Source organism: Hyperolius riggenbachi, chromosome 10 (genome assembly GCF_040937935.1).
Source record: "Hyperolius riggenbachi isolate aHypRig1 chromosome 10, aHypRig1.pri, whole genome shotgun sequence".
In the NCBI taxonomy this organism is placed as follows: domain Eukaryota; kingdom Metazoa; phylum Chordata; class Amphibia; order Anura; family Hyperoliidae; genus Hyperolius; species Hyperolius riggenbachi.
Genome location: NC_090655.1, coordinates 181763186 through 181789897, shown reverse-complemented (window position 1 = coordinate 181789897; position 26712 = coordinate 181763186). Strand labels below are relative to the sequence as shown.

Genomic DNA, 26712 nt, shown 5'->3' with positions numbered 1-26712 from the left:
AGCGTCTGCGCGTGCTGTGCTATGGAGAGGGGAGGGAAAAGTGGCAGTGCGCACTGTGCTATGGAGAGGAGAGGGAAAAGCGGCAGCGCATGCTGTGCTAGGGAGAGGGGAGGAAAAAGCATCTGCGCGTGCTGTGCTATGGAGAGGGGAAGGAAAAGCAGCAGCGCGCTGTGCAATGGAGAGGGGAGGGAAAAGAGTCAGCGCATGCTGTGCTAGGGAGAGGGGAGGGAAAAGTGGCAGTGTGCGCTGTGCTACGGAGAGGGGAGGGAAAAAACGGCAGCATGTGCTGTGCAATGGAGAGGGAGTTGTGAAATGACACTGCATTGCTTGGTCTGTCTATCATACTCCACACTTCCCTTAGCCTTTAAAAATCCACATCCTGTCACACAGCTCTATAAGGATTCAGCGTGCAGGAAAAAAAAAGTGTAATGACAAGGACAATCAAAAGAACTGCAGTGTTTAGGCTAGGTCACTGCTGCAAAAACATACATGCACAGAAGATAACTGTCATACTTGTGTCAGAAAGCTGAGGAGATTGCTCAGCCCCTGCAGCAATTTCTGACATCTAATCCATACAATTAAACCAGCTCTGCAGAGTCGCACAATGATGATGTATGCGATAGCACTTCCCACTAGAGAGCTGGGTGGGAGTGTCTGAGGGTGGGGGTGAGGGCAGGTAATGCATATTAAATTAGATAGATAAGGGTAAACAGAGTAAGAGTAAGGGAGGAAATTACCTCAGGATTGGCTTCACTCAGGGATCCTAAGATGGCAGCTGCCTGAAACAGTTTTCTCTTTATTTACTATTAGGCATGGGCTTAAATTCGGATTCGGGTGATCCGGATAGTTACTATCCGTATTTCACCCAGTAATGCTGTGCGGGCTGGGCGGGGGGTCAAGCTTACCTATCTGACGTCTTCTTCGCTCGTCCCTCGGCCCCTCCCACAATGCGTTCCAATCCGCTGTCACGTGACTACAAACACTTCCTCCTTTCGGGTTGAAGGAGGAAATGTTTGTAGTCACACGACGGCGGATTGGAACGCATCGTGGGAGGCGCCGAGGGACGAGAGAAGAAGACGTCAGATAGGAAAGCTTGACCCCCCGCCCAGCATTACTGGGTGAAATACGGATAGTAACTATCCGAATCCGAATTTAAGCCCATGCCTGTTTACTATATATGATTCACTGAAGTCACAATGTGGACAGTACAATACATATGTTATGTACATAGAGCCAGTATTTATCTACTTATATATGGGTTTTTGTTTTTTTAGATACCGTAATATAGCTGTTAGCTCCTCTTTAAACAATACCAGTTGCCTGGCTATCTTTCTTATCCTTTGCCTCTAATACTGTTAGCCACAGACCCTGAAGAAGCATGCAGCAGATCAGACATTTCTTATATTATTGTCAGATCTGGCAAGATTAATTTGCGTGCTTGTTTCTGGTGTAATTCAAACACTTCTGCAGCCAAATAGATCAGCAGGGCTGCCAGGCAACTGGTATTGTTTAACCACTTGCCGACCGCCCACTACCTATGGGCGTCGGCAAAGTGGGACACCCAATCACTCGCCCACACCCTCAGATCGCCATCAGACCCCCTCTGATTAACTTGCCAGTGCATTGCTTGTATATATTCTCCCCTGTAATCACATTCTGATCACCTATCAATCACCCGTCACCCCCTGTCATTGCTACCCATCAGATCAGACCCCAATCTACCCCTTGAGGGCACCCAAACTCCTGCCCAAACCCTCAGAGACCCCTCAGCCCCCCCCCCTGATCACCTCCCCAGTGTATTGAATGCATCTATCCTCCCAGAGACACCCATCAATCACCTCCTGTCACCCCCTAGCACTCCTACCCATCAGATCAGGCCCTAATCTGCCACCTGCGGGCTTCTGATCACCTGCCCACAGCCTCAGATCCCCCTCAGAACCCCCCCCCCCCGATCACCCACCTGTCACTATCCTAGTGATCTAAAAACAGTGATCAGTGAAAACTGTCACTTTTTTAGTAACACTACTGTTAACAGTAAGGCCAGTTGGGTAGTTAGCGTCAGTTAGCATCCAGCCCACCACACCGCAGTCACTAATTAGTTGCTGATTAGCATTATCACTGTCGCTAATCAGCATTGCTACTATATAGTATCTGTAAGTGATCATTACTGATCGCAGTCAGATCTATATTAGGGTCACTAGGATACACTAAAAATGCAGCGTTTGACCGATCAGGCCTGTTCATTCGCCTGCACTTGCGTTCAGCCCGCCCCACGGCAGTGACAGAATTTTTTTTCCTGATCACTGCAAAAAACACTGTACAATAGCTGTGGCGCTGTAAAGATCAGTTTTGATTTTTTTTTATCAAAACTTAGTGACCACAGCTTTCTACTTCACAAGTACTCCCTTTTACTAGGTAGGTGCTCTTTTTCCTGGGAAGTCTCAGAGGAACACCCCCTACATTTAGCAGTCCACCATGGCAAAAAAGGGGTATTCCGCTGAAGAGGCCGCTGAGATTCTGGCCCAGTGGGGTGAGTGCGAATGGGAAGCCTCCTCCGGCGAATCATCTGGGTCAGAATATGAACCGGTGAACAGCAGTGGCTCTCTGACCGATAGCAATGACGAGTTTGCGGTCCCGGCTAGAGCCAGGCATACCACACCCCATGTCACTGGACCGCAGGATCAGACTCAAGGGCAGTAGAGTGGTGCTAGCGCTGATCCGAGTTTTCTTGGTGAGGCATGAGGCATGCACCAGCAGCGTAGCATCTCCTGTACCTAGCACTAGTACTACCGTAGACCCTGGTGAAGTGGCGAGCACAAGCATGGTAGTAGAAACTGGTTCGGTGGCACGTGTATTAAGACCCGAGTCGCAGCCACCAGCAAAACGGGCCCGTACTACCCATAGTCTCCCAGAGGTGCTGGCAAATCCCAATTGGCAATCCCCTGGTTCCGCCGCACCCATACTGCCCCCTTTCCCTGCCCAGTCTGGAGTCCAGGTGGAGACAGATAATCTAGGATTGGCCCTAGACTTTTTTCATCTGTTCTGCACCGTGGATCTCTACGAATTAATTGTGGCTGAGACCAACCGTTATGCCACACAATACGCAACCGCCAATCCGAGAAGCAACCATGCCCAGCCTTTTCGGTGGAAACCACTCCCAGTTTCCAAACTTAACATTTTTTTGGGCCTTCTGCTTAGCATGGGTCTAGTCAAAAAGAATGTATTGCGGTCTTATTAGTCTACGCACCCAATACATCACATGCCCATGTTCTCTGCTGCCATATCTAGGTCACGATTTGAGAACATCCTGCGCTTCCTGCACTTCAGTGCCAATACAACCTGTCATCTAAGAGGCCACCCTGCTTATGACCGGTTCCACAAAATTCAGCCCCTCATAGACCACCTGTCATCAACATTTGCAGATGCTTATACCCCTGAACAGTCATTTTGAGGCATTTGGTTTCCAGACTACTCCTCACAGTTTTGGGCCCCTAAAATGCCAGGGCAGTATAGGAACCCCACAAGTGACCCCATTTTAGAGAGAAGACACCCAAGGTATTCCGTTAGGTGTATGATGAGTTCATAGAAGATTTTATTTTTTGTCACACGTTAGTGGAAAATGACACTTTGTGAAAAGAAACAATAAAAATCAATTTCCGCTAACTTGTGACAAAATAAAATCTTCTATGAACTCACCATACTTCTAACAGAATACCTTGGGGTGTTTTCTTTCTAAAATGGGGTCATTTGTGGGGTTCCTAAACTGCCCTGGCATTTTAGAGGCCCTAAACCGTGAGGAGTAGGCTGGAAACCAAATGCCTCAAAATGACCTGTGAAATCCTAATGGTACTCATAGGACTTTGGGCCCCTTAGCGCACTCAGGCTGCAAAAAAGTGTCACACATGTGGTATCGCCGTACTCAGGAGAAGTAGTATAAAGTGTTTTGGGGTGTATTTTTACACATACCCATGCTGGGTGGGAGAAATATCTCTGTAACTGGACAATTGTGTATGAAAAAAATCAAAAAATTCTCATTTACAGAGATATTTCTCCCACCCAGCATGAGTATGTGTAAAAATACACCCCAAAACACATTACACTACTTCTCCTGAGTACGGCGATACCACATGTGTGACACTTTTTTGCAGCCTAGGTGCGCTAAGGGGCCCAACGTCCTATGAATACCTTTAAGATTTCACAGGTCATTTTGAGGCATTTGATTTCCAGACTACTCCTCACGGTTTAGGGTTCCTAAAATTCATAGGACTTTGGGCCCCTTAGCGCACCTAGGTTGCAAAAAAGTGTCACACGTGGTATCGCCGTACTCAGGAGAAGTAGTATAATGTGTTTTGGGGTGTATTTTTACACATACCCATGCTGGGTGGGAGAAATATCCCTGAGTCCGTGGCAGATTTCATTTTTTTTTTGTCACAAGTTAGCAGAAATAAATGGAAACTTTTTTTATTTGTATTTTTTGTCACAAAGTGTCATTTTCCGCTAACTTGTAACAAAAAAATAAAATCTTCAAACTCACCATGCCTCTAAGTGAATACTTTGGGATGTCTTTCCAAAATGGGGTCATTTGGGGGGTATTTATTCTATCCTGGAATTCTAGCACCTCATGAAACATGACAGGTGGCCAGAAAAGTCAGAAATGCTTCAAACTGGGGAAATTCACTTTTTGCACCATAGTTTGTAAACGCTATAACTTTTACCCAAACAAAAAAAAATCCAATAAGTGTCTTTTTATTGATCACATTCTATCTTCAAGTATATCAGCACACCACAATTGTAGAAAATTCACGCTCTTTTATTGAGCCATTATATCCACAAATAGCCGACAATTGTTTCGGGGCCTCACAGGGTCCCCCTTTCTCAAGGCGTATGGTTACCGAGAAAGGTGGACCCTGTGAGGCCCCGAAACAATTGTTGGCTATTTGTGAATATAATGGCTCAATAAAAGAGCGTGAATTTTCTACAATTGTGGTGTGCTGATATACTTGAAGATAGACTTTTACTTTGGTATGCCTAAACCATAATATCAAGCACCCAACTGAAAAGTGGTGGTGTGCCCATCCATAACCCTCAATACATATTTTTTTGATCAAAGACATGTAGCACAATACATTTAGACAAACATTTATATAGAAATTTTACTTTATTTGAAAAATGTCAGCACAGAAAGTTAAAAAAAATAATTTTTTTGACAAAATACATGTCTTTTTTTGATGAATATAATAAAAACTAAAAATCACAGCAGCAATCAAATGGCACCAAAAGAAAGCTGCATTAGTGACAAGATTTTCAAAACAGCTTATATACCATAGCTGAGATTTGAACCCAGAACTCAGTGTGTAGTAGGTATCTGTCTTACCCTCTAGACCATGAACCACACTACATGCTAAAGCTGGCCTAGCATAAAGCATACTACCATTATGATCAATTCGATAGTAAAAGTAGCATGATTAAGGATTTGTACTTTTTGAAAAGCATGCTTATATACCATAGGTGGGATTTTAACCCAGGACTCAGTGTGTAGTAGGTATCTGTCTTACCCCCTAGACCATCAACCACACTACATGGTAGTAGGTATCTGTCTTACCCCCTAGACCATCAACCACACTACATGCTACACAGTAGCATCAATTCAATAGAAAAAGTTTCTATTGAATTGATCATAATGGTAGTATGGTACATGCTAGGCAAGCTTTAGCATGTAGTGTGGTCAGAGGTGGGACAAGGTCCTTCAGCACCCAAGGCTGAGACAGCAAAGTGTGCCCCCCCATCCCTCCCACCCCAGCCGTCACACACTGATTGCTATTACAGTAAGAGGTGCCCCAGGGCCCCCAACCCCCCCAACACCTTAATCTCTACTTATCTGGCTTGCAGTCGCTGCCATGTATCACCTTTTCTTATTTCTTTCTGCTTCAAACACAATTGGGAATGACAGCTGAATGAATTGTGCACCCCCTCCTACACTGCGCCCTGAGGCTGGAGCCTCTCCAGCCTCTGCCTCAGCCTGGCCCTGAGTGTGGTTGATGGTCCAGTGGGTAAGATAGATACCTACTACCATGTAGTGTGGTTCATGGTCTAGAGGGTAAGACAGATACCTACTACACACTGAGTCCTGGGTTCAAATACCAGCTATGGTATATAAGCATGCTTTTCAAAAAGTACAAATCCTTAATCATGCTACTTTTACTATCGAATTGATCATAATGGTAGTATGCTTTATGCTAGGCCAGCTTTAGCATGTAGTGTGTGTGGTTCATGGTCTAGAGGGTAAGACAGATACCTACTACACACTGAGTCCTGGGTTCAAATCCCAGCTATGGTATATAAGCATGCTTTTCAAAAAGTACAAATCCTTAATCATGCTACTTTTACTATCGAATTGATCATAATGGTAGTATGCTTTATGCTAGGCCAGCTTTAGCATGTAGGTAGTGTGGTTCATGGTCTAGAGGGTAAGACAGATACCTACTACACACTGAGTCCTGGGTTCAAATCCCAGCTATGGTATATAAGCATGCTTTTCAAAAAGTACAAATCCTTAATCATGCTACTTTTACTATCGAATTGATCATAATGGTAGTATGCTTTATGCTAGGCCAGCTTTAGCATGTAGTGTGGTTCATGGTCTAGAGGGTAAGACAGATACCTACTACACACTGAGTCCTGGGTTCAAATCCCAACTATTGTATATAAGCTGTTTTGAAAATCTGCAATTCTGTACTGGATGATAGAATGAATGAAAGGGGGAGAGGGAGAGATTTGGTGTTATTGTGGAAAATTCCGCCGGAATTATAAAATTTCAGCGGAATTCCATTTGAGAGGTATAGGAATTCCGTTTTGAATACCAGAATCGGAATTAATCCAATTCCGGCCGGAATCACGGAATTAATAATTCCGCTGAATTTTCCGAGCACCCCTACTTAATAACTTATTTAATGTCCTAACTAGAAGCGATGTGCCTGGTTATATGTGTTTTTTAAAGTAAATATCAGGCTAGCGACAATCTGCATGTCACTAGCCTGGCACTTTTTTTTTAAATGGGGGACAGCAGAGCCCGGAGGGGGGCTGGAGGAACAATGAAAGGACACAGTGGCAGGTCATTGTATACAGAACATGCTTCTGTGTCCTAATATGATTTGTCAAACACACCTAGGGTTCTCTTTAAAGCTACATACTCACCTCACGACCCAGCGACGTCCAACCACAACGAGCGCTCCTCAATCCATCTTCCTGGTGGCAGGTATGTGCGACGGAAGATGACGGGCAGGAATGAGAGTTCAAGCAAAGATCCGATCTGCCGTGATGGTTGTTATTGCCGCATGCCACTAAGCATCATTCGCGTAGTCGCAGAAACAAACTCACCGGTTGTTGGCGAAATCGACGGAAAAAAATCGCATAGTAGGTACGGGCCTTAAAGAGACTCTGAATTCACATTTTTAACTTTTATTAATGTTAAGCATTATAGCTAGTGCTAAACTGCTGCATCCGCGTGGCAAAACAAGGGGTTTACACCCCACAAATCCTGTCTGCTAAATCCTGGGAATGCCTTCTGCTTGAGGCAGAGCTTAGGGTTGTAGCTCTGCCTCTTCGCGCGTCAATCCCCGCTGATAGCCGCCTCTCTCCTCCCCTCTCAATCTTACTTCACTGATAGGGGCAGGGAGAGGCAGAGATCCATGGTCAGATTGACGAGCATGGAGGCAGAGCTGCAGCTCAAAGCTCTGCTTCCATGGGCAGCAAAATCCACGACCAAGAAAGTCGTGGATTTTGCAAAGGGGATTTGGGGTGTGTGAACAAAAAATGCCAGATGCACGAACACAATTTAAGTCTATGAGAACGGACAATGTCTGTTCACACTTGGTTGGTCGTCGAGGTCCAAATACCTACATGTTCCCCTACATCTTCCCCAGTTCCGCTGCTACTGACTCTTCCACTCAGTCCCGGTAAGCAGTTCGGACCTAGGAAAAAGCATGGGGAACCTCAATAGACTGTAAAAGATCAATGGGAATCCACAGCAATAGGGGGGATTTTCATTGGTTATGGTGGACCAATGAAAATTCTTCCTGTTGCTTGTGAGAATTGGTCTTTGTAATCCAAAGAGGAGCCCCATGCTCCTGCCAACCTCTGGTCTGTGAGCTTCGGGACCAAGTGGAGGAGTCAGCAGTGAGTAAATCAGTGATCGAACTCCACAAGCAGCTGTGCAACAGAGCGCAGTACTTTACCATTCAGCACATAGCAGTGGATTCATATACAGGTAATACCCAACTTACAAACACCCAACTTAAGAGACAATATGCCAATATGCACAGAATAAAAAGAAGTCCAGAAAAAATTCAAAAAGACCTTGTAGTTTTTGAGAAAATTGATTTAAAAAAAATTCAAAGAAAAAATGTTTTTTAAACTCGGAAAATTAGATCTTGCTGTGGTACTTTACTATATACAGTGGCTTGCAAAAGTATTCGGCCCCCTTGAAGTTTTCCACATTTTGCCATATTACTGCCACAAACATGAATCAATTTTATTGGAATTCCACATGAAAGACCAATACAAAGTGGTGTACACGTGAGACGTGGAACGAAAATCATACAGGATTCCAAACATTTTTTACATATAAATAACTGCAAAGTGGGGTGTGCATAATTATTCAGCCCTCTATGGTCTGAGTGCAGTCAGTTGCCCATAGACATTGCCGGATGAGTGCTAATGACTAAATAGAGTGCACCTGTGTGTAATCTAATGTCAGTACAAATACAGCTGCTCTGTGACGGCCTCAGAGGTTGTCTAAGAGAATATTGAGAGCAACAACACCATGAAGTCCAAAGAACACACCAGACAGGTCAGGGATGAAGATAGTGAGAAATTTAAAGCAGGCTTAGGCTACAAAAAGATTTCCAAAGCCTTGAACATCCCACGGAGCACTGTTCAAGCGATCATTCAGAAATGGAAGGAGTATGGCACAACTGTAAACCTACCAAGATAAGGCCGTCCACCTAAACTCACAGGCCGAACATGGAGAGCGCTGATCAGAAATGCAGTCAAGAGGCCCATGGTGACTCTGGATAAGCTGCAGAGATCTACAGCTCAGGTGGGGGAATCTGTCCATAGGACAACTATTAGTTGTGCACTGCACAAAGTTGGCCTTTATGGAAGAGTGGCAAGAAGAAAGCCATTGTTAACAGAAAAGCATAAGAAGTCCCGTTTGCAGTTTGCCACAAGCCATGTGGGGGACACAGTAAACATGTGGAAGAAGGTGCTCTGGTCAGATGAGACCAAAATGGAACTTTTTGGCCAAAATGCAAAACGCTATGTGTGGTGGAAAACTAACACTGCACATCACTCTGAACACACCATCCCCACTGTCAAATATGGTGGTGGCAGCATCATGCTCTGGGGGTGCTTCTCTTCACAAGGGACAAGGAAGCTGTTCAGAGTTGATGGGAAGATGGATGGAGCCAAATACAGGGCAATCATGGAAGAAAACCTCTTGGAGTCTGCAAAAGACTTGAGACTGGGGCAGAGGTTCACCTTCCAGCAGGACAACGACTCTAAACATAAGGCCAGGGCAACAATGGAATTGTTTAGAATGGAAGTCCCAACCAGCACCTAAACATATATATGCAAAAGTAAATTTTAAATCAAATGTTGTTCATGGCTCAGAGTGGTCTGGCTATAAATTAGTACAGTGAAAGGAAAAAGCAGAACCCATCTGCGATCCAAAGCACTCAATGAGTCATGTAGTTATCAAAAAATAAGAAAATATTTATTAATTAAAAAACACTAGATCACAAGCATTAATATCCATACATATATGGGCATATAAAAAAGCATGGGTTAATAACGTGGAGGCGTGGCACAGGTACATCGACGACATTTTACTTATTTGGACGGGAGGAGAATCACTCCTGTTGGAATTTGTTGCAAAACTTAACTCAAATTCTCTCAACCTTAGATTGACATGTGAATACAGTGAGAGATCACTGTCTTTTTTGGACCTTTGGATTGAGGTGGGAGAGAATGGTGACCTTAACACCAGACTATACAGGAAACCCACATCTTCTAATACAGTTTTACATGCTGATAGCTTTCATCCCCGACATCTCGTTAAAAGCATCCCTACTAGCCAATTTCTAAGGGCAAGACGTAATTGTTCCTCTCTTGATGCTTTTAAAGCTGAGGCAGTTGAACTGAAACACAGATTTAGGGACAGAGGTTATTCTAGGTCCAACGTTGAGAAGGCCTACAGTAGAGCCCTGAATTCTGATCGTAATACCCTCTTGGGATATCGGAAAAGGAAAGATTCCTTTATGGAAACAGTTCCTATAATTACAACTTATAATAAACAACAAGAACAGTTTCAAAAAATCCTTTCCAGACACTGGCACCTGCTTACTGACGATGTCAAGATACGACAGTGCGTATCAGATAGGCCCAAAATAATTTTTCGAAAGGCTCCCACCATAGCAAATCGAATTGTTAGGAGCCATTACACAGGGAACGCACGTACTGACCCATGTAGGGAAAGAGGTGTATTCCGATGTGGATCATGTAAACAATGCCCTTATGTGACAGTGGGGAGATCTAATACCTTTCCACATGTTGATAGAACGGTGCATCTTAGACATTTTGTCAATTGCTCAATGGAGGGCGTCATATATGTGCTAAAATGCACATGTGACGCCTTCTATATTGGCATGACAACACAAAATTTTCGTAGACGGATTTATGAGCATACACAGGATATCGTGGGGCATAACCTACGTTCTCCTGTGGCTAGACATGTTGTTGCATGCGCACATAATCCACTGAACGCTATTACTTTTAGTGCAGTGGACTGTGTGCATCAACCACTAAGAGGTGGGAACTTCGAGAAATTGGTCTTGCAACGTGAGTGTCGCTGGATATATGATCTCAAGGCCACAGTCCCACCAGGTCTCAATGATGAATTGAAATATTCGCCTTTTTTATAGTTGTCTCCTTGTCTCCCTGGGGTCCATGTAGGGGACCTACCTGTTTGCTGTTTCCGCCGGGGCAACGGTATCGCCGGCTGTCCGCCGTGCGGACCCGGCTGCTCCCCCTCTCGAGGGCCCTATTTCCCTATTTTTGCCTAAGCTGCCCTCTTTTGCGCAGGGACCAGTCTCTGCATAAGTGGGGACATGCTATTTTGATAAATCATATTTTTGATTTTGTGGTTCATTTTTTTCCCTCTATTTACAAATGTAACCATAACTTCAAGTATACTGCATTGAAAAATGTATAACAAAATGATGTTAAAGATTAACTTGTTTTTGTAGGGTTCCCCTTTAAAGCCCGTTAGTGTCGTTCCACCATGGGAGGGACCTAGATGCGCGTATGGCAAGCCAGTATTTTAATTCTTAGTCTTTCCTCATATTTTTTCATACCCCCTTCCTTATCCAGTATTACTTTCTACTCTGTTTTCCTTTTTTCCTCACCCACTTTCTTTTCCCCTGGCCAACTATGCAGGCGCTTCCTTGGTTCCCGCCCCTGGGAGGATACTGACACTGGTGCGCAGACGGGGGGGGGCACTGACTGGTGGCGTAGTACACGCCTACCTGGATTGCCCGCGGTTGACTGTCTGCGCACACGCTCAAGCCTGACTCCTGTGAGGCGCATTGGGCATGCGCCACGCGGAGGATCTTACGCTTAGCACGGGCGCCTGGAACGCATGAAGTCGCGCCTCTACGCAGACGCGGCTGACGCACTTCCGGGAAAAACGCCTTTTATGGCGTGGGGAACGCCAGCAACCATACGGGCATTCATTCTCATGGTCTGGGAGTCCTGAGGAGCCGGATTACCGGCGAAACCGGTCGACTTACAGCCTTCAGTAGCTCTAAGTGTACTGCCTTACGTCTCTTAACCTATGGACTACCATTACTCTCTATCTATGGACGCATGGATGTATCGGAAGCTCAGATAACCCAAGGACTGGTAGCTATAATACAACTTTTTACTTTGTTGGATTCCAAATAAGTTTCGATATGCCCCAACAAGGGACAAGCACCTGGATTGTTGAGACATGGTTCTGATGGATCTTTTAATCCGCTTGCATATGTGATGGTTTCTTATTGAGCATACTTCTTATTTGCACTTGGATGTTGCGATTGGACATCTGTGATCTGCATATAATATTTGATCTCTGGTTTACACTGGCAGCAGGATACTCTGGACTGCACCTGAGTCAATTACCTTATACCTTCCATGATTATCTAGAAACTCTATATACCAACTACTGGAAAATCTGATCCAATACAAACCACAGCTATACATTCACAGTCCTTATGCTTTGGAAGAGATGTAGCTAGATAGCTATTACAGCTAGCACTTTGCTAGCTGCGTGTGCATGACGATCGCCACCGCTGCCCGCCGATTCGCCGCTATCCGCGCCGCCCCCCCCCCCCCCAGACCCCTTTCGCTGCCTGGCCAATTAGTGCCAGGCAGCGCCGAGGGGTGGATCGGAATGCCCGCTGACGTCACGACGTCGATGACGCTGGTGACGTCATCGCGATCGTCGCCATGGCGACGGGGAAGCCCATACAGGGAATCCCGTTCAGAATGGGATTCCCTGCAGGGTAAAGGCGCCGGCAGTGATCGGAGGGGTGGGAGGGATAGCGGAGGGAGGGGGGAAGCATGTAGCTAGCGCTAGGCTAGCTACATGCTTTAAAAAAAAAATTAAAAATTAAAAAAAAGTGCTGCGCTGCCCCCTGGCGGATTTATTGTACCGCCAAGGGAGTTAATACATTCATCTAAAGCAAACGTGTAATCCAGTGCTGGAGCCCTCTGGAAGTTTGCATGGATTATGTAGAATCAATTTAATTTTAAAATCGTAATTATGTATAATCGTAATAGTGACATTTTGTCTAAAATTTTGTGCAAGTATAATTAGCACTTACGATCATCAATAGGACAGAAGGAGGCACAAAGGGGACAGTGGGCAGTGGTGGTTCACAGGGACACAGTGGAGGAAGAGCTGGCAGAGAGGGGGATGCTAAGGGAAAAGGAGGGGGCATAGGTGACACAGTGGGGGAGGGGGGCAGAGGTGGCACAGAGAAGATACAGGGGAGAGATGGCACACTGTTCCTACTTAAGAACGGATTCAGGTTAAGAACTAATTACAGTCCCTATCTTGTTCGTAAACCAGGGACTACCTGTACTTGGATCCAGAACAGGGTTCTTTTACAAAGAAATCAAGTAGTAATTAATTTAATTACCTGTGAACTGTCTCAAAAGAGTGGTCATTGTGGACAGGACTTCTTCATCTGATAAGGTCTCCATATATTCGGACTCCTCACCCGATATAAAACCACAAAGAACATGGCCAAGCCTGGTAAAAGAAAGAATTTAAACACTAGGACTGTTTCTCTGCTTCAATATTAAGAACTAAACATTTACATTTTAAGGTCATTTATTACATCTATATAGACACTAAAGTAGATGAAACCATTACAAGCAGTTAAGAAAAATCATTTAATGGGGAGGCGCAGAGTGCTGCCACCACCCTGGAGCGTAAACGGCACTGGAAATTTGGGTGCAGACAGCGCCACTATAGGTGCAGATGGCGCCGCTATAGGTGTGCTGTCATGATATATAATAGAAAAACTAAATTTTGATCACTGGGAGCGGTGTGTCACTTACTGTTGTGAAGTCTCTAGTACTACAAATCCAGCCAGTTTCTTCATCCAGTTTTTCTGTAAGTCCTTCTCTGGTTCCGCAAGGGGAGAAGTGCCTTCCCATATCAGCTGAATAAATGAAGTGTTTGGTTCCCAGAAGGGTTCTTCTAATTCCAGCAAAATCTTATTGTTCGTTCCAAATCCCAAGCTTTTTATTGCATGTAACTTGCTTGCAGGCAAAGATGGACTAAAGAAGTATTCAGCTCTTTTCTTCAGGAATCCTGATAATATATCAAAAAATATTTGCATATGTTATTCATGTCTGCCTACTTAGCTTGAGTTACGTTTATAACTGTACAATGATGACTATTGATTTTGCATACGTTTCTCTTATACCGGTATATACAGGAGGTTGTCTTGTAAAAACCTTGCTTTGTTTTAGTTTTGTAGTACAGTACAAGTTTATTAATCTGTAAAACATGCAACCTACACATTAACTTGATCACTGTAGTACTGACCATTCTCTTTGTGTCTCCTTTTCTTCACAGTAGTATACACACAAAGCCACCATAGGGCTAAATGTACAAACTTGGTGAAGGTGAAATAAGTACCTGGCAATACGATCGTAAAAGAGATTTTGGGGCAATACTGTAGGATTTAATAAGGAGAGTTTAAATTATCTTTTTGTTATTACTAGTATTTTATTTTATATTTTTTTACATAACACATATTTAAATACAAAATTAAAATAAAACATTTAGCCAGCCATGCAGAGCTGGCATACTTCAGCTTAGTATAACAATTTAACCATATGAGATATATGTTTTTATTTTTGTAGGCTGCATTAGTAACAGGCGCCCTGCTAAGTTTTTATGGCCCATAATACTAGGCAGACAAACCTCTCCCCACCAAAAAAATAAAAAAATTATAATAAAATAAAATACAAATAATTAGGTAGCCACCAAGTATAGGTAAGTGGCCAAGGTTCATCTCCCATTATAGGTGGTCAGCCTCATTATAGGTAGCCAAGATGTCTCCTCAATATTGGTAGCCACCCTAAGTATAGGTAGTCATTATAGGTAGCTACCCCCAGTATGGGTAGCTTATTATTTATTTATTTGTTGTATTTATAAAGCGCCAACATATTACGCAGCGCTGGACATTAATTTAGGTTAATAAGGTGTACCCTCAGTATAGGTAACCACCCCAGTATAGGTAGCTAAGGTGTCCTCCCCATTATAGGTAGCTCAGTATAGGCGACCAAGGTGTCCCATCAGTATATGTAGACATCCTCAGTATAAGTAGCCAAGGTGTCCTCCCCATTATGAGTAGCTCCCCCCAGTACAGGCATCCAAGGTGTCCCTTGTAAAAGATGTTGTCCGGCGGAGGCGACAGAGCTGGGTGGATGGGCAGTGGTGGGAGGTGGTATCGCTGGAGTTACCTGCACTGAGCAACTGGCCCTCCAATTTGCAGATAAGGACATCTATTTACTGACTGCAGCTCCCCTCATTAAAGCCGTAACTAATCTGAAGCAGGTGACCCGGACGCTGGAGGAGTTCAATGTGGAGGAGCAAGCTAGCAGCACTCTGAAGAGACAGTATCCCAACATCAGAGTCATCAATTCCGCAGTGAAGGAGCTACAGGCTGATCAGCAGAGGGTGGTGACAGAAAATGGAAATCAGTACATCTATAAGAAGCTGTGTCTGTGTGCCGGAGCGAAACCCAAACTCATTGAGGATGGCAATCCCTATGTATTAGGGATACGAGACACAGATAGTGCCCAGACCATCCAGAGACATCTTGCCAAGGCCAGACGAGTGGTGGTAGTGGTAACGGAGGCATCGGGCTGGAACTGATCTATAAGATTCAGGGCTGCCAGGTGGTTTGGGCGGTGAAGGATAAATCCATAGGGAACACCTTCTTTGATGCTGGAGCTGCAGAATTTCTCATCCCTCAACTGAGATCTGATAAGCCAGACACCCTCCTGGCCTGCAAGAGAACCAAATACACAACAGAGCCCCCTGCAGCTGTAAAGGTCGTGATTTAAAGTTTGCCACTCTAAGGCTATGCGTTAGACCCACCTGGACTTTGAGGTGGTGTCCATCTTGTGAGCTGTTATATTGGAGGGGTTCCTGTCTTATCACTGAGAGTGGAGCACATTGAATCACTTCTGCACGTTTTGGGTGGCATGTGTGTTGCCTGCAATATGAGACTACAGTAATGCACTATGTGTAGTTTTTTGTTTAGTTGTCAGATATCAAGAGGAGCGCTGTCACAACATCTTTTACAAGTTCACGTGGCTTTGTGGTAGCGAACGCTTATTGTCAGAACTGATTTTTTTGGTGCTTTAATGTCCAGGCAGGCGCGGTTTTTCACTAAGACTATATGTCCAAGGTGTCTCCTCAGTATAGATAGCCATTCCCAGTATAGGTAGTCAAGGTGTCCTCCCCATAATAGGTAGCTACCCCCAGTATGGTTAGTCAAGGTGCCCCCCCCAGTATAGGTAGCCACCTCCAGTATAGGTAGCGAAGATGGTGCTGATCTGAGGTCAGTGTATGAGTGTCAGGGAGGCAGTGGTTTCCACAAGCAGAGTGGCCCTGGCAGCATGATAGGACTTTGCTGGGAGTGAGGGCTCAAGCGGCCGCTTGGCTTGCTTGGGTGAAGCAGCACCCCCTAATTAGCATTAGGGAGCAAGGGGGCCTCTTCTAAAATGCTGTTGTCCATAATCCTCAATAAGCATATACACATATGTATGCTAGTGGATGGGAGGTATGACATACTGACAGAAGGAGCAGAGCTGCTGTCAGATCTCCACTGTGTTAGTCAGATTGCTGGGGAGGAGAGTAGGCCACATCCCCACTACAATATGGAAAACCGTTCTTTAGGGAGGTAAGATAAGAAGGGCAGTGCTTAACTCACACAGTCCTGCTGTCCGTTTAACTATTTGCCCGATAGCCACAGCTGACAAACCTAGCTTCTCATTTAAGTGAGGAAATAGAAGACAACAATAACGAAGAAATGGCCGACAAGAAGTAGAAATGTGAGGAGACTGCACACACAAAAAGGGTCATATCCTATTCAGTTTTCTGAGTTTCCTCCAAGGAGATAGTTTTTCATCTTATCTAAAAAACAATTTTTCGGTACTTAGTAAGAAAGACAATGCTAAAAATAAGGTAATATGTAATATCAATCTCATGCTGAGCATTTTCTTGCTTAGTGGGAGCTTTGAAGGAAAACTTAAGTGTCCTAAAAAAATGACTTGTACTCACCCGGGGCTCCCCTCAGCTGAACGGTGCCCTCGCCGTGTCTCTCCAATGCAGCTGGACTCGCCGGCGGCCACTTCCGGTTTGGCCGTCACCGGCCGACAGGCTGGGGACGCGGCTGATTAGCCGCGTTCCCGGCCGCAATAGCATTAAAGAAGGCGCTATTGCGGCCGGGAACGCAGCTAATCAGCCGCGTTCCCAGCCTGCCGGCCGGTGACTGCCTGGCCGGAAGTGGCCGCCAGCGAGTCCAGCTGCATCGGAGAGACACGGCGAGGGCACCGTTCAGCTGCAGGGGGCTGAGGGGAGCCCCGGGTGAGTACAAGTCATTTTTTTTTAGGACACTTAAGTATTCCTTTAAAGTAAAGTATTTTATTGATAAGGTTTAAAAATATCTACTTTGAGAAAACCCAGGAAAAAGGGTAATAGGATATGGCCCAAAGTGTATTAACCTCCTGAGCGGTATGGACGAGCTCAGCTCGTCCATCACCGCCGGAGGTTGCCGCTCAGGCCCTGCTGGGCCGATTTTCTTCAAATAAAAAGCAGCACACGCAGCCGGCACTTTGCCAGCCGCGTGTGCTGCCTGATCGCCGCCGCAGCGGCGAAAGATGGTCCCCCCAGCCGCCTAAGCCCTGCGCAGCCGGAACAAATAGTTCCGGCCAGCGCTAAGGGCTGGATCGGAGGCGGCTGACGTCAGGACGTCGGCTGACGTCAGGACGTCGGCTGACGTCCATGACGTCACTCCGCTCGTCGCCATGGCGACGAGGAAAGCCAAACAAGGAAGGCTGCTCATTGCGGCCTTCCTTGTTTATTCTGGGCGCCGGAGGCGATCGGAAGAACGCCTCCGGAGCGCCCTCTAGTGGGCTTTCATGCAGCCAACTTTCAGTTGGCTGCATGAAATAGTTTTTTTTTAATTAAAAAAAAAACCCTCCCGCAGCCTCCCTGGCGATCTCAATAGAACGCCGGGGAGGTTAAAGCCCATACATCTATACAGAATTTCATCATTATAGAAGTCATTTTGTGGCTAATTACCATTAATTAGCATATAATCATTTTAGGAAACTTGCTGGACATTATGTCAACTGTATAGATACCCAGAATTATCCTGTTTGTCACATTGGTTCATAAGTCTGTACAAATCAGAAAGTAAAACTTGCTGCATCGGGCAGGATCAGGTGATATGCTCTGTGTACTGCATGGAGTTTGTGTGTTCTAATAAGCTTTAATGTCTTACATTTTTTAATATAACATTTTTTTATATTAAATATTAGGATTTCCAGTCAGGTCATGGGACCACCACTGCTCCTTGTAATCCTTTTTCCTTGGGCCTAGTTCAGGCATTGGCTGTGAAAATGTGTTAATAGGCCTTTAAGTGAAAGGTAAACTCACTAGTCTTCAGAAAAGCCACCAAGCCTTGGCCTTCCTATTCACCTGTTGTCATCAGAAGACGGGAAAAGAGCCAGTCATATAGACAGCACTGCTTTTGCGGGTTTATGTTGTTGCTGTATCCCTTTATTTCAACAAACCAAAGAACTAAAGACAAAGAAGTCAATGTTTCACTGCACTACAGATCCATTCAGTAGTTAGTGAACATCTTTTACTCCAAATCATAAATTGCAGCTGCTTAACCAGTTTACATCCCGCATACAGTATAATCACGTCATTGCAAGTGGCTCCTGAAAGCCACATGACGTGATTATAAGTTGCTGTCATTTAATGAGCACAGCGGGCGTGCTAGCACGCTCCTGGGCTCATTAACCCCCCTCCCCCTAACTACACTACACTAGCATCCCTTCCCGGGTCTCCGATCCTCCCACCCCCCGCCCGATCCTCTGTAATACCCCCCTTCCCCCTCCATGCTGCGATCGGGCAGCATGGAGGATTACAATGTATCAATCTTTACCTGACCTTGTTCCAGCGCCGATCGTGATCCTCTCCCTGTAGTCCCGCTGTCAGCCTCACTATGCTGAGTGAACCGGGACCCGATCCGGTCAGCATAGTGAGGCTGTCAGCGGTACTGCAGGGAGGAGATCATGATCGGCGCTGGAACAAGGTCAGGTGAGAGATTCTTACTCCTAATGCTTCCCTGCGCCTAGCTCTGCAGAGGGGGTGGAGGGGACACCTGGCATTTGGGGAAATAAAATTTCTTAAAGGGCCAACACCTGGCTATCCATGGGGGGGGATACAAATTAAAAGGGGCACACAGCTGGCTATAAATGGGGGAGGGGGAGGCATAAAGGGCATACACCTGGCTATGAATGGGGGGAGGGAGGTAATAAAAAACACATCTGGCTAACTATGGGGGGGGGGGGGGAGATAAACAGGCACGTCTGGTTTACTGAAGTGGGGGGGGGGTTACAGAGGCACATCAGGGGCTGGGGAAGGGTAACGGGGCACATCTGGCCAAGTATGGGGGAGGGGGGTATAAAGGAGCACGTCTTGCTAACCATGGAGCGGGGAGGATTAAAAAGTGCCACAACAATTAAAGAAAAATACAAAGCCGCAAAATGGAAAAAAATGCACCTTTATTTCCAAATAATATATTGTCACCATACATTGTACTAGGATCATACTTTAAACCCTGTAATAACCAGGACAGACGGGGAGATCAAATGTGTAGGTTTAATCTATGGTACCACTTATTATTTTCAAATTATAATTGCTGAAAACTGAGAAATAATTCCTTTTTTCATTTTTTCCCCATTATTACCATTAAAATCTGTTCAAAATTAAATAATTTTAAGCAAAATGTACCACCGAAAAAAAGCCTAATTGGTGGCGAAAAAAACAAGGTATAGATCATGTATGTGTGATAAGTAGTGATAAAGTTATTGGCTAATGAATGGGAAGAGTGTGAAATGTAGAAAACTGTTCTGGTTTTTTAGGGGGAAAACCCCAGGGACGCGAAGTGGTTAAAGGATACATGATGCTAAAAAATAAAATCAGATTTACTTACCTGGGCCTTCCTTCCGCCCCTATGTGTCCCAACTCACTGCAGCTCCGCTCTCAGCCAGTCTCCTGGGGTCCCCTTCATAGGGGCCACGGGCTTGCGCTGAAACCACTGACCTGACCGAGTTGACGGCTGCTACGGAGGGGACCCCAGGAGAGTTGCTGAGAGTGCAGTTGCGGCGAGGGACACATAGCTGTATCCGTTAATGAATGTATACTTTTTTTTTTTACATTAGTACTTATATAATACAGTTTATATACTTTAAGATGTATTTGCACTGCATACTAATTATTGTAGTTACCTAATGGGACAGTGACAATGACATGATCTGCCAGAAACGTGTCTCCGTCCGCGCACTGCACTTCCACATGATACACATTAGCGTCACTGTCCATGAAGGAACCATTCCACCTAATTCTGTTCACTGCTTTGTTCAATATCACAGTATCATTCCGTAGATTTTGTTTGATCTCGTTCACAAGACTTTCATATCCCCTGTAAATAAAAATAAAACGTAGCTTTTATAAGTACCTTAACCATTGCTACATCAAAATGATGCCCTGTGGAACATTTCACATTTTTGTTTATGGATAGTCCTCCTTTGCTGTGTAGATGTCACACGTGAAATTCAACAATGAAGTTTTTACTTCCGTTGTCCTTTTAATATAACTGACAGAATATGATATAGTGTAAAAGGACCCTAATCTGTGTAGTATTTAGGTGTTAAGTCAATGGTGTCCTGAACTAAAAGTGTGCAGAGATGGGCAAGCTACACAGATCCTGGCATCTTTCAACAGTAAGCAAAAGATGCATGAAAAAACAGCACACTGAAAATGTAAACAAAGACACAATATAAAATATCACAAATATCACACAGCCAAGTTTGATATTCTAATAATAGAATAGAATTTGGTTCAGCCTGTGCATATATCGTAACTGCAGATCTGGACACATACTGCGCCTTTTAGTATTAAAACTTTTTTTTATTGAGTAAACATTTTTTTATTGAGAAAACAAAAATCGAATCGCGGTAGCTGCTCCCCCGATTTTTGGCGTCAGCCTGACAAAGGCTATCACTGAAACTTGAGTGGGGACAGCAGCTACCACGATTATGATGTGCTAATAAAAAAGTAGTAGCAGTAGGGTATTGTACCGTGTTAACCATCAGTAAAAGCAAGAAGTTTTAAAGGGACTCCGAGCTCACCCAAAAAAAGAAAGTTGTACTCACCAGTAGAGTTGGGCGAACTGTTAGCGCAACAGCAGCCGAACTGTTCGGCTGCCCAACCTGTCATGTGGCTGTGTCTCTTACTACTTCCGGGTCGCAATGACCCGGAGTAGTACGTCTGCGCTGGCCCGGCGGAGCGCGTCCTAGATCGCGCTCCCGTTGCCGGGCACGCTCTGCGCATGTGTGTGACGTCACTCATGACGTCACACACATGCGCAGAGAGTGCCCGGCAACGGGAGCGTGATCTAGGACGCGCTCCGCCGGGCCAGCGCAGACGTACTACTCCGGGTCATTGCGACCCGGAAGTAGTAAGAGCCACAGCCACATGACAGGTTGGGCAGCCGAACAGTTCGGCTGCAGTTGCGCTAACAGTTCGCCCAACTCTACTCACCAGGGGCTTTCTCCAGCCCAGTGCTGGTCGGGAGGTCCCACACCGGCGTCCTGGCTCCTCTCCTTCTCCCCGCTCCGGAATGGCTGACAGGCTGCAGCCCGGGCGACACTCGGCAGAGTGTCGGGCTGCTCCTTCCGCGTATGACGCGGCTGACGTCACACGCCGGCCGCCACCTCGCGTCGTCACGGCGGCCGGCGTGAAAGTACTGCGCATGCGCGATAAAGCGCGCATGCGCAGTACTTTCACGCCGGCCGCCGTGATGACGCGAGGCGGCCGGCGTGTGACGTCAGCCGCGTCATACGCGGAAGGAGCAGCCCGACACTCTGCCGAGTGTCGCCCGGGCTGCGGCCTGTCAGCCATTCCTGAGCGGGGAGAAGGAGAGGAGCCAGGACGCCGGCGTGGGACCTCCCGACCAGCACTGGGCTGGAGAAAGCCCCTGGTGAGTACAACTTTCTTTTTTTGGGTGAGCTCGGAGTCCCTTTAAATCAGGATGATACCATTTATTGGCTAACTAAAAATGAATAAAAATAAGCAAGCTTTCGGCCTTGCAGCCTTCGTCGGGCTTATATCCTGTTAGTTTGCAAGCTGGTGGTACAGACAGCTATATACATGCAACATCAAAAGGGAAATATCTGTTTTACCTTTTGATGTTGCATGTGTATAGCTGTCTGTACCACCAGCTTGCAAACTAACAGGATATACATTTCATACTCCAACTACCCATAAATCTAAATCCTACCCTATCCTCCGCTCTCTCTGCCTCCTATTACTCCTTGCTGCAGGTGACGTTTCACCAAACCCCGGACCCTCTCTGCCGGCTCGCTCCTCACTCTTGCACTCTAATCACACTGCAAACAGCCAACCACATGCACACCGAAACTGCCACAACCTTATTAATATTCCTCTTCTCCCCCCTCCTCCCCCACCTATCTCTGCTGCTCTCTGGAATGCACGCTCAGTCTGCAACAAACTTCCTTTCATCCATGACCTTTTCAATTCCAATGCCTTCACCTTCTTTGGGGTCACAGAAACATGGCTGACGCCTTCTGACACGGTCTCACCTGCCGCCCTCTCTTATGGGGGATTCCACTTTAGTCACACGCCTAGAAGTGGGAATAAACATGGCGGTGGTGTGGGCATTCTATTCTCTGATAGATGCTCCTTCAAGCCACTCACCCCCATTCCTTCTCTTTCTCTACCTTCCTTTGAAGTCCATGCAGTCCGTCTATACTCTCCCTCTAACCTCCAGATCGCAATAATCTACCGCCCTCCTGGCCCTGCTTCCTTCTTCCTAGATCACTTCTCTGCATGGCTCCTCCAGTTCCTGTCCACCGATATCCCTACCATCATTATGGGCGACTTTAACATTCATGTTGACACCAACAATTCTGCCGCCACTAAACTTCTTCACAAACTATGTCCCAACAAGGACCTAACCTATATGTACAAAATAAGTGACATGAGGAGTCACTGGTCAATCAGCTGGATTGTAGTCTTGTAAACCAGTGATCAACAGGTCTCCAAAAAACATATATACAAGTATGGGGAGAGACTTGACACAAGTGTCATAACTGTCAGTCTCACTTAAGTACTGATACACATATATATGCACGAAAGAAATAAAAATACGTTGCTGTGAGGTGCGAGGTCTTTGCTGATCCCCCCCAGTGCTGGCAATCAGTCAGAGGATACTGGGGTGTAGCTAGTCCCACCACGGCAAAGTACTGTTAAAAGTAATTGCAAAAGCACATGGCAAAATAGGAGTATGGTAACATAACTGTGATGGAGGCTAAGTGTGAGACTGCCATCAATCACAGAGAGACCTGTATGCTCCTACACAGTAGTATTATAGCCATGAAACAAATGCCTTCACAGAAGGTATAGAGCTGGGGTAGAGATGGGTGATATATACAATTTACAGTGCTAGTGTCATTCAACTAGGACTAGTTTCACTCTATAAAACAAGAGCTTCGTCAGGAAATAGAACACACAGTGTACAAATCCTAAAAAGTATCCCCCCCACCACAAGAAGTCCCACAGCAATATAGCCCAAGACAGAGCTGGAGCGCCTGCTACTCTTTGCTCTTATATACAAGCACTAATGGCTGTATCAGCCTCACCTGTGTGTGCATCCACCCACATCAAGTTCTGTCTCATCCATGTTTCAGGCAGAAGAAACCATCCCCAGGTTTAACCCTCTAAACATCAGGGCCAGGCAAACAGCATGGAGTTATACAGCCTCCTCTCCATGCTGTAGCTGTATCATAGTGGAGGAAGTGATGTCAGCAGGGGGAGTCCCGCCTAGTGTTTCACTGATTGGTTTGCAGGGACTGAGTGCTGCCATAGCAACGCTCCAAACACTCACAGCCCTGTGTAATGTGAAGAGGGCTGGATAGAGTACTGGTCAAGAGCTCTGCCTTTGACATGGGAGACCAGGGTTCAAACCCTGGCTAGGTCAAGCACCTATTCAGCAAGGAGTTCAAGGCAAGACCCCCCCAACACTGCAGGGTGGCCTCCTGGGCGCCTTGAGTCCAACAGGAGAAAAGGGCCACACAAATGTTCTGACTATTATTATTATTATCATAACAGCCTGTCCAAGCCTCCTGATTGATCACACCAGCGCTCTGCCATTTGTTTGTAAACAGAGTACAAACTGCAGCCCTATGTATACATTGCCCACATAGCAGTGCCTCAGTAAAGCTACACAAATGAGCAGGGAAAGCAGCAGCTCCCATATAGCACAAGTTGTGCAGTGTAACACATCTTTGTGCAGATGGTGAAGCTGATGCATAAGCCCAGCCTGCATAATAGAGTATATCTCTCAAGAGAGCAAGGGAAGCTACAGTTCCAATTATACACAGAATATGTGCATCCCAAAGATGTATTGGGGACCAATAAAAACATATTTGTGTGGACAGATAGAGTCACTGCGAAGAAACCCCCCGCCTGTATGCCACTGCATAAATACACCTCACAAAGAGGTGGGGAAACAGTAGCTCTAGTGATACATGTAGCAGGGCATCTGGGAATGGGCTCCTTAAGGTATCTGGCAGGGCAAAGAAAGGTGGAAAATTGAGACATGGAAACTTGGGTGGGACATGTATGGACATGGTGGTGCGTGCACAGATGATCATTGTCGTATGACGAAAACAGAAAGAACACACATAGATCACAGGCATGTAAATAAGAAATGCTTAATGATTAAAAGTAATTGACAGGATGTGTCAGGGCCTATCTCCACTACCCCGCGATTTGTGACCTGACCATGACCGCAAATCGCAAGGGACATAAACCCATGGAAACCGCGGCAGCACTCTCCATTAGTGTGATTCGATTGCGATGCGACTTTAGTCAAAACGCGATCGCCATCCTGCCGCGTTTTGGATGCGACTGAGCTATACTAAACTGAGTACAGCAGCTCAATCGCATGGTGGAAATGCGATCGCAACCGCGATCGCACCTCATAGTGGAAAGCGCCCCCACACTGCCCACACAGGAGGTACGTATGTGGGTACAAATGCATGTGTGGTTACTTTTGTATTGCTAGAGGAAACTTGACAGAGCAAAATCTTCATTAAGACCACTTGGTGCCAGGGTCTCTAATCTATAGATCCAACCTGCCTCAAGTTGGTGCAACTTCTTGTCCAAATCCCCACCTCGTAACCCCATGGACCACTTTTGGACCCCCCAGAATTTAATTTCAAAAGGTCTACTTTGATGTACACTATTCATGTGTCGTGCCACAGATGTGTCATTCTTGTTTTTTATGTCCCCAATGTGCTCCAGGACCCGTTGTTTCAAAGGTCTAGTTGTTAATCCTACATACATCAGATTGCAATTGCACTTGCAGGCATACACAAGGCCTGGAGTGTTACAGTTGATAAACGAGAGGACAGAAAATGTTCTCCCATTTTTACTCGATGTGAAAGTTGTTGTTTTTGGCATAAATGGGCAAGCCTTACAGTGGCCACATTTGTAGGATCCATTTGGTTTGGGGGGTAACCATGTTGGTCGTGCCTGCGTCTGTTCACAGAAGGTACTGTGAACGAGTATGTCCCTCAGATTTTTTGTGCGGCGATATGTAACTGATGGCCTCGTGGGTAAATATTTAGTCAACTCTTTATCCTGATGTAAAATGGGCCAATATCTTTCCAAGATATTAAAAATCTTATGGGACTGTTTCGAAAAAGAACCAATAAGCCTAGGGGCATTTCTGGTGGTCATTGGTCATTGTTTAGTGATCAATGTGTCTGGACGTGGGGTGGTCTTGGCTCTGTCATATGCCCTATCCACAACATGTCTAGGGAAACCTCTCTGTGCAAACCTGTTACGTAAAAGGCCGCATTCCTCCTCAAAGGTGTTTTCAGAGGAACAGTTCCTGCGAGCCCGCAGGAACTGACCTGTTGGTATGCCAGCTTTTAGAGATTTCGGATGGGCACTACTCCAATGTAACAGAGCATTTGTAGCTGTTGGTTTTCGAAATATTTCTGTTTGGAGTGCACCATCCTCATCTTTACTAATCCGCAGGTCAAGAAAGGAGATAATTTTTTCCTGAACCTCGAAAGTAAAGTGCATACCAATTTGGTTTGTATTGAGGACCTCTACGAATCCCTCAAAAAGGTCCCTGGGGCCGTCCCATAATATTAGCACATCGTCAATAAAACGGCCCCAGAAAACCACATGTGACGTAAAGAAGGAGAGGTCCTCGTTGAAGACCAGTGTATCCTCCCACCAACCCAGGAAGAGATTGGCGTAAGATGGCGCACACGCCGTGCCCATCGCACTTCCTCTGAGTTGGTGGTAGCACTGGCCCCCAAACATAAACACATTGTGGCGTAGTATGAAGTCAAGGGCATCCAAGATAAAGTTGGTATTCTCTGACAAGTGTGTACCCCTTGCTGCTAAGAAGTATTTCACCGCCTGGATGCCCAAATCGTGTCTGATATTACTGTACAACGATTCGACATCGAGGCTAGCAAGGAGGACATCTTGAGATAGTACAATGTCCTGTAATCTGCATAGCACATCCTTTGTATCCCTGATATAAGAGGGAAGAGACTCTACAAATGGCCTTAAAAATGTGTCCACATACTGGCTTAAAGTATCTGTCAGATTTTCACTCCCAGACACAATCGGTCTTCCGGGAGGATCTTTAAGTCTTTTGTGGATCTTTGGTAGCGCATAGAACACTGATAAAACAGGGTGTTTGCTTGACTTAAGCAGAATATCAAAGTCTGTTTTTTCTAGAG

The 26712-nt window shown here is 45.6% G+C and overlaps 1 protein-coding gene across 1 annotated transcript in view; it reads right to left on the bottom strand.

Annotated features, from left to right (window-relative positions):
* The window catches only part of PAOX (polyamine oxidase), a 95467-nt gene that overhangs the window by 29105 nt on the left and 39650 nt on the right, over nucleotides 1-26712 (bottom strand). Inside the window, exons 3-5 of the mRNA XM_068255325.1 lie at nucleotides 20149-20342; nucleotides 13663-13918; nucleotides 13239-13351 (exon numbers count right to left, since the gene is read on the bottom strand). Of these exons, the coding sequence (XP_068111426.1) occupies nucleotides 13239-13351; nucleotides 13663-13918; nucleotides 20149-20342 (563 nt within the window). The remainder of the gene's footprint in view (nucleotides 1-13238; nucleotides 13352-13662; nucleotides 13919-20148; nucleotides 20343-26712) is intronic.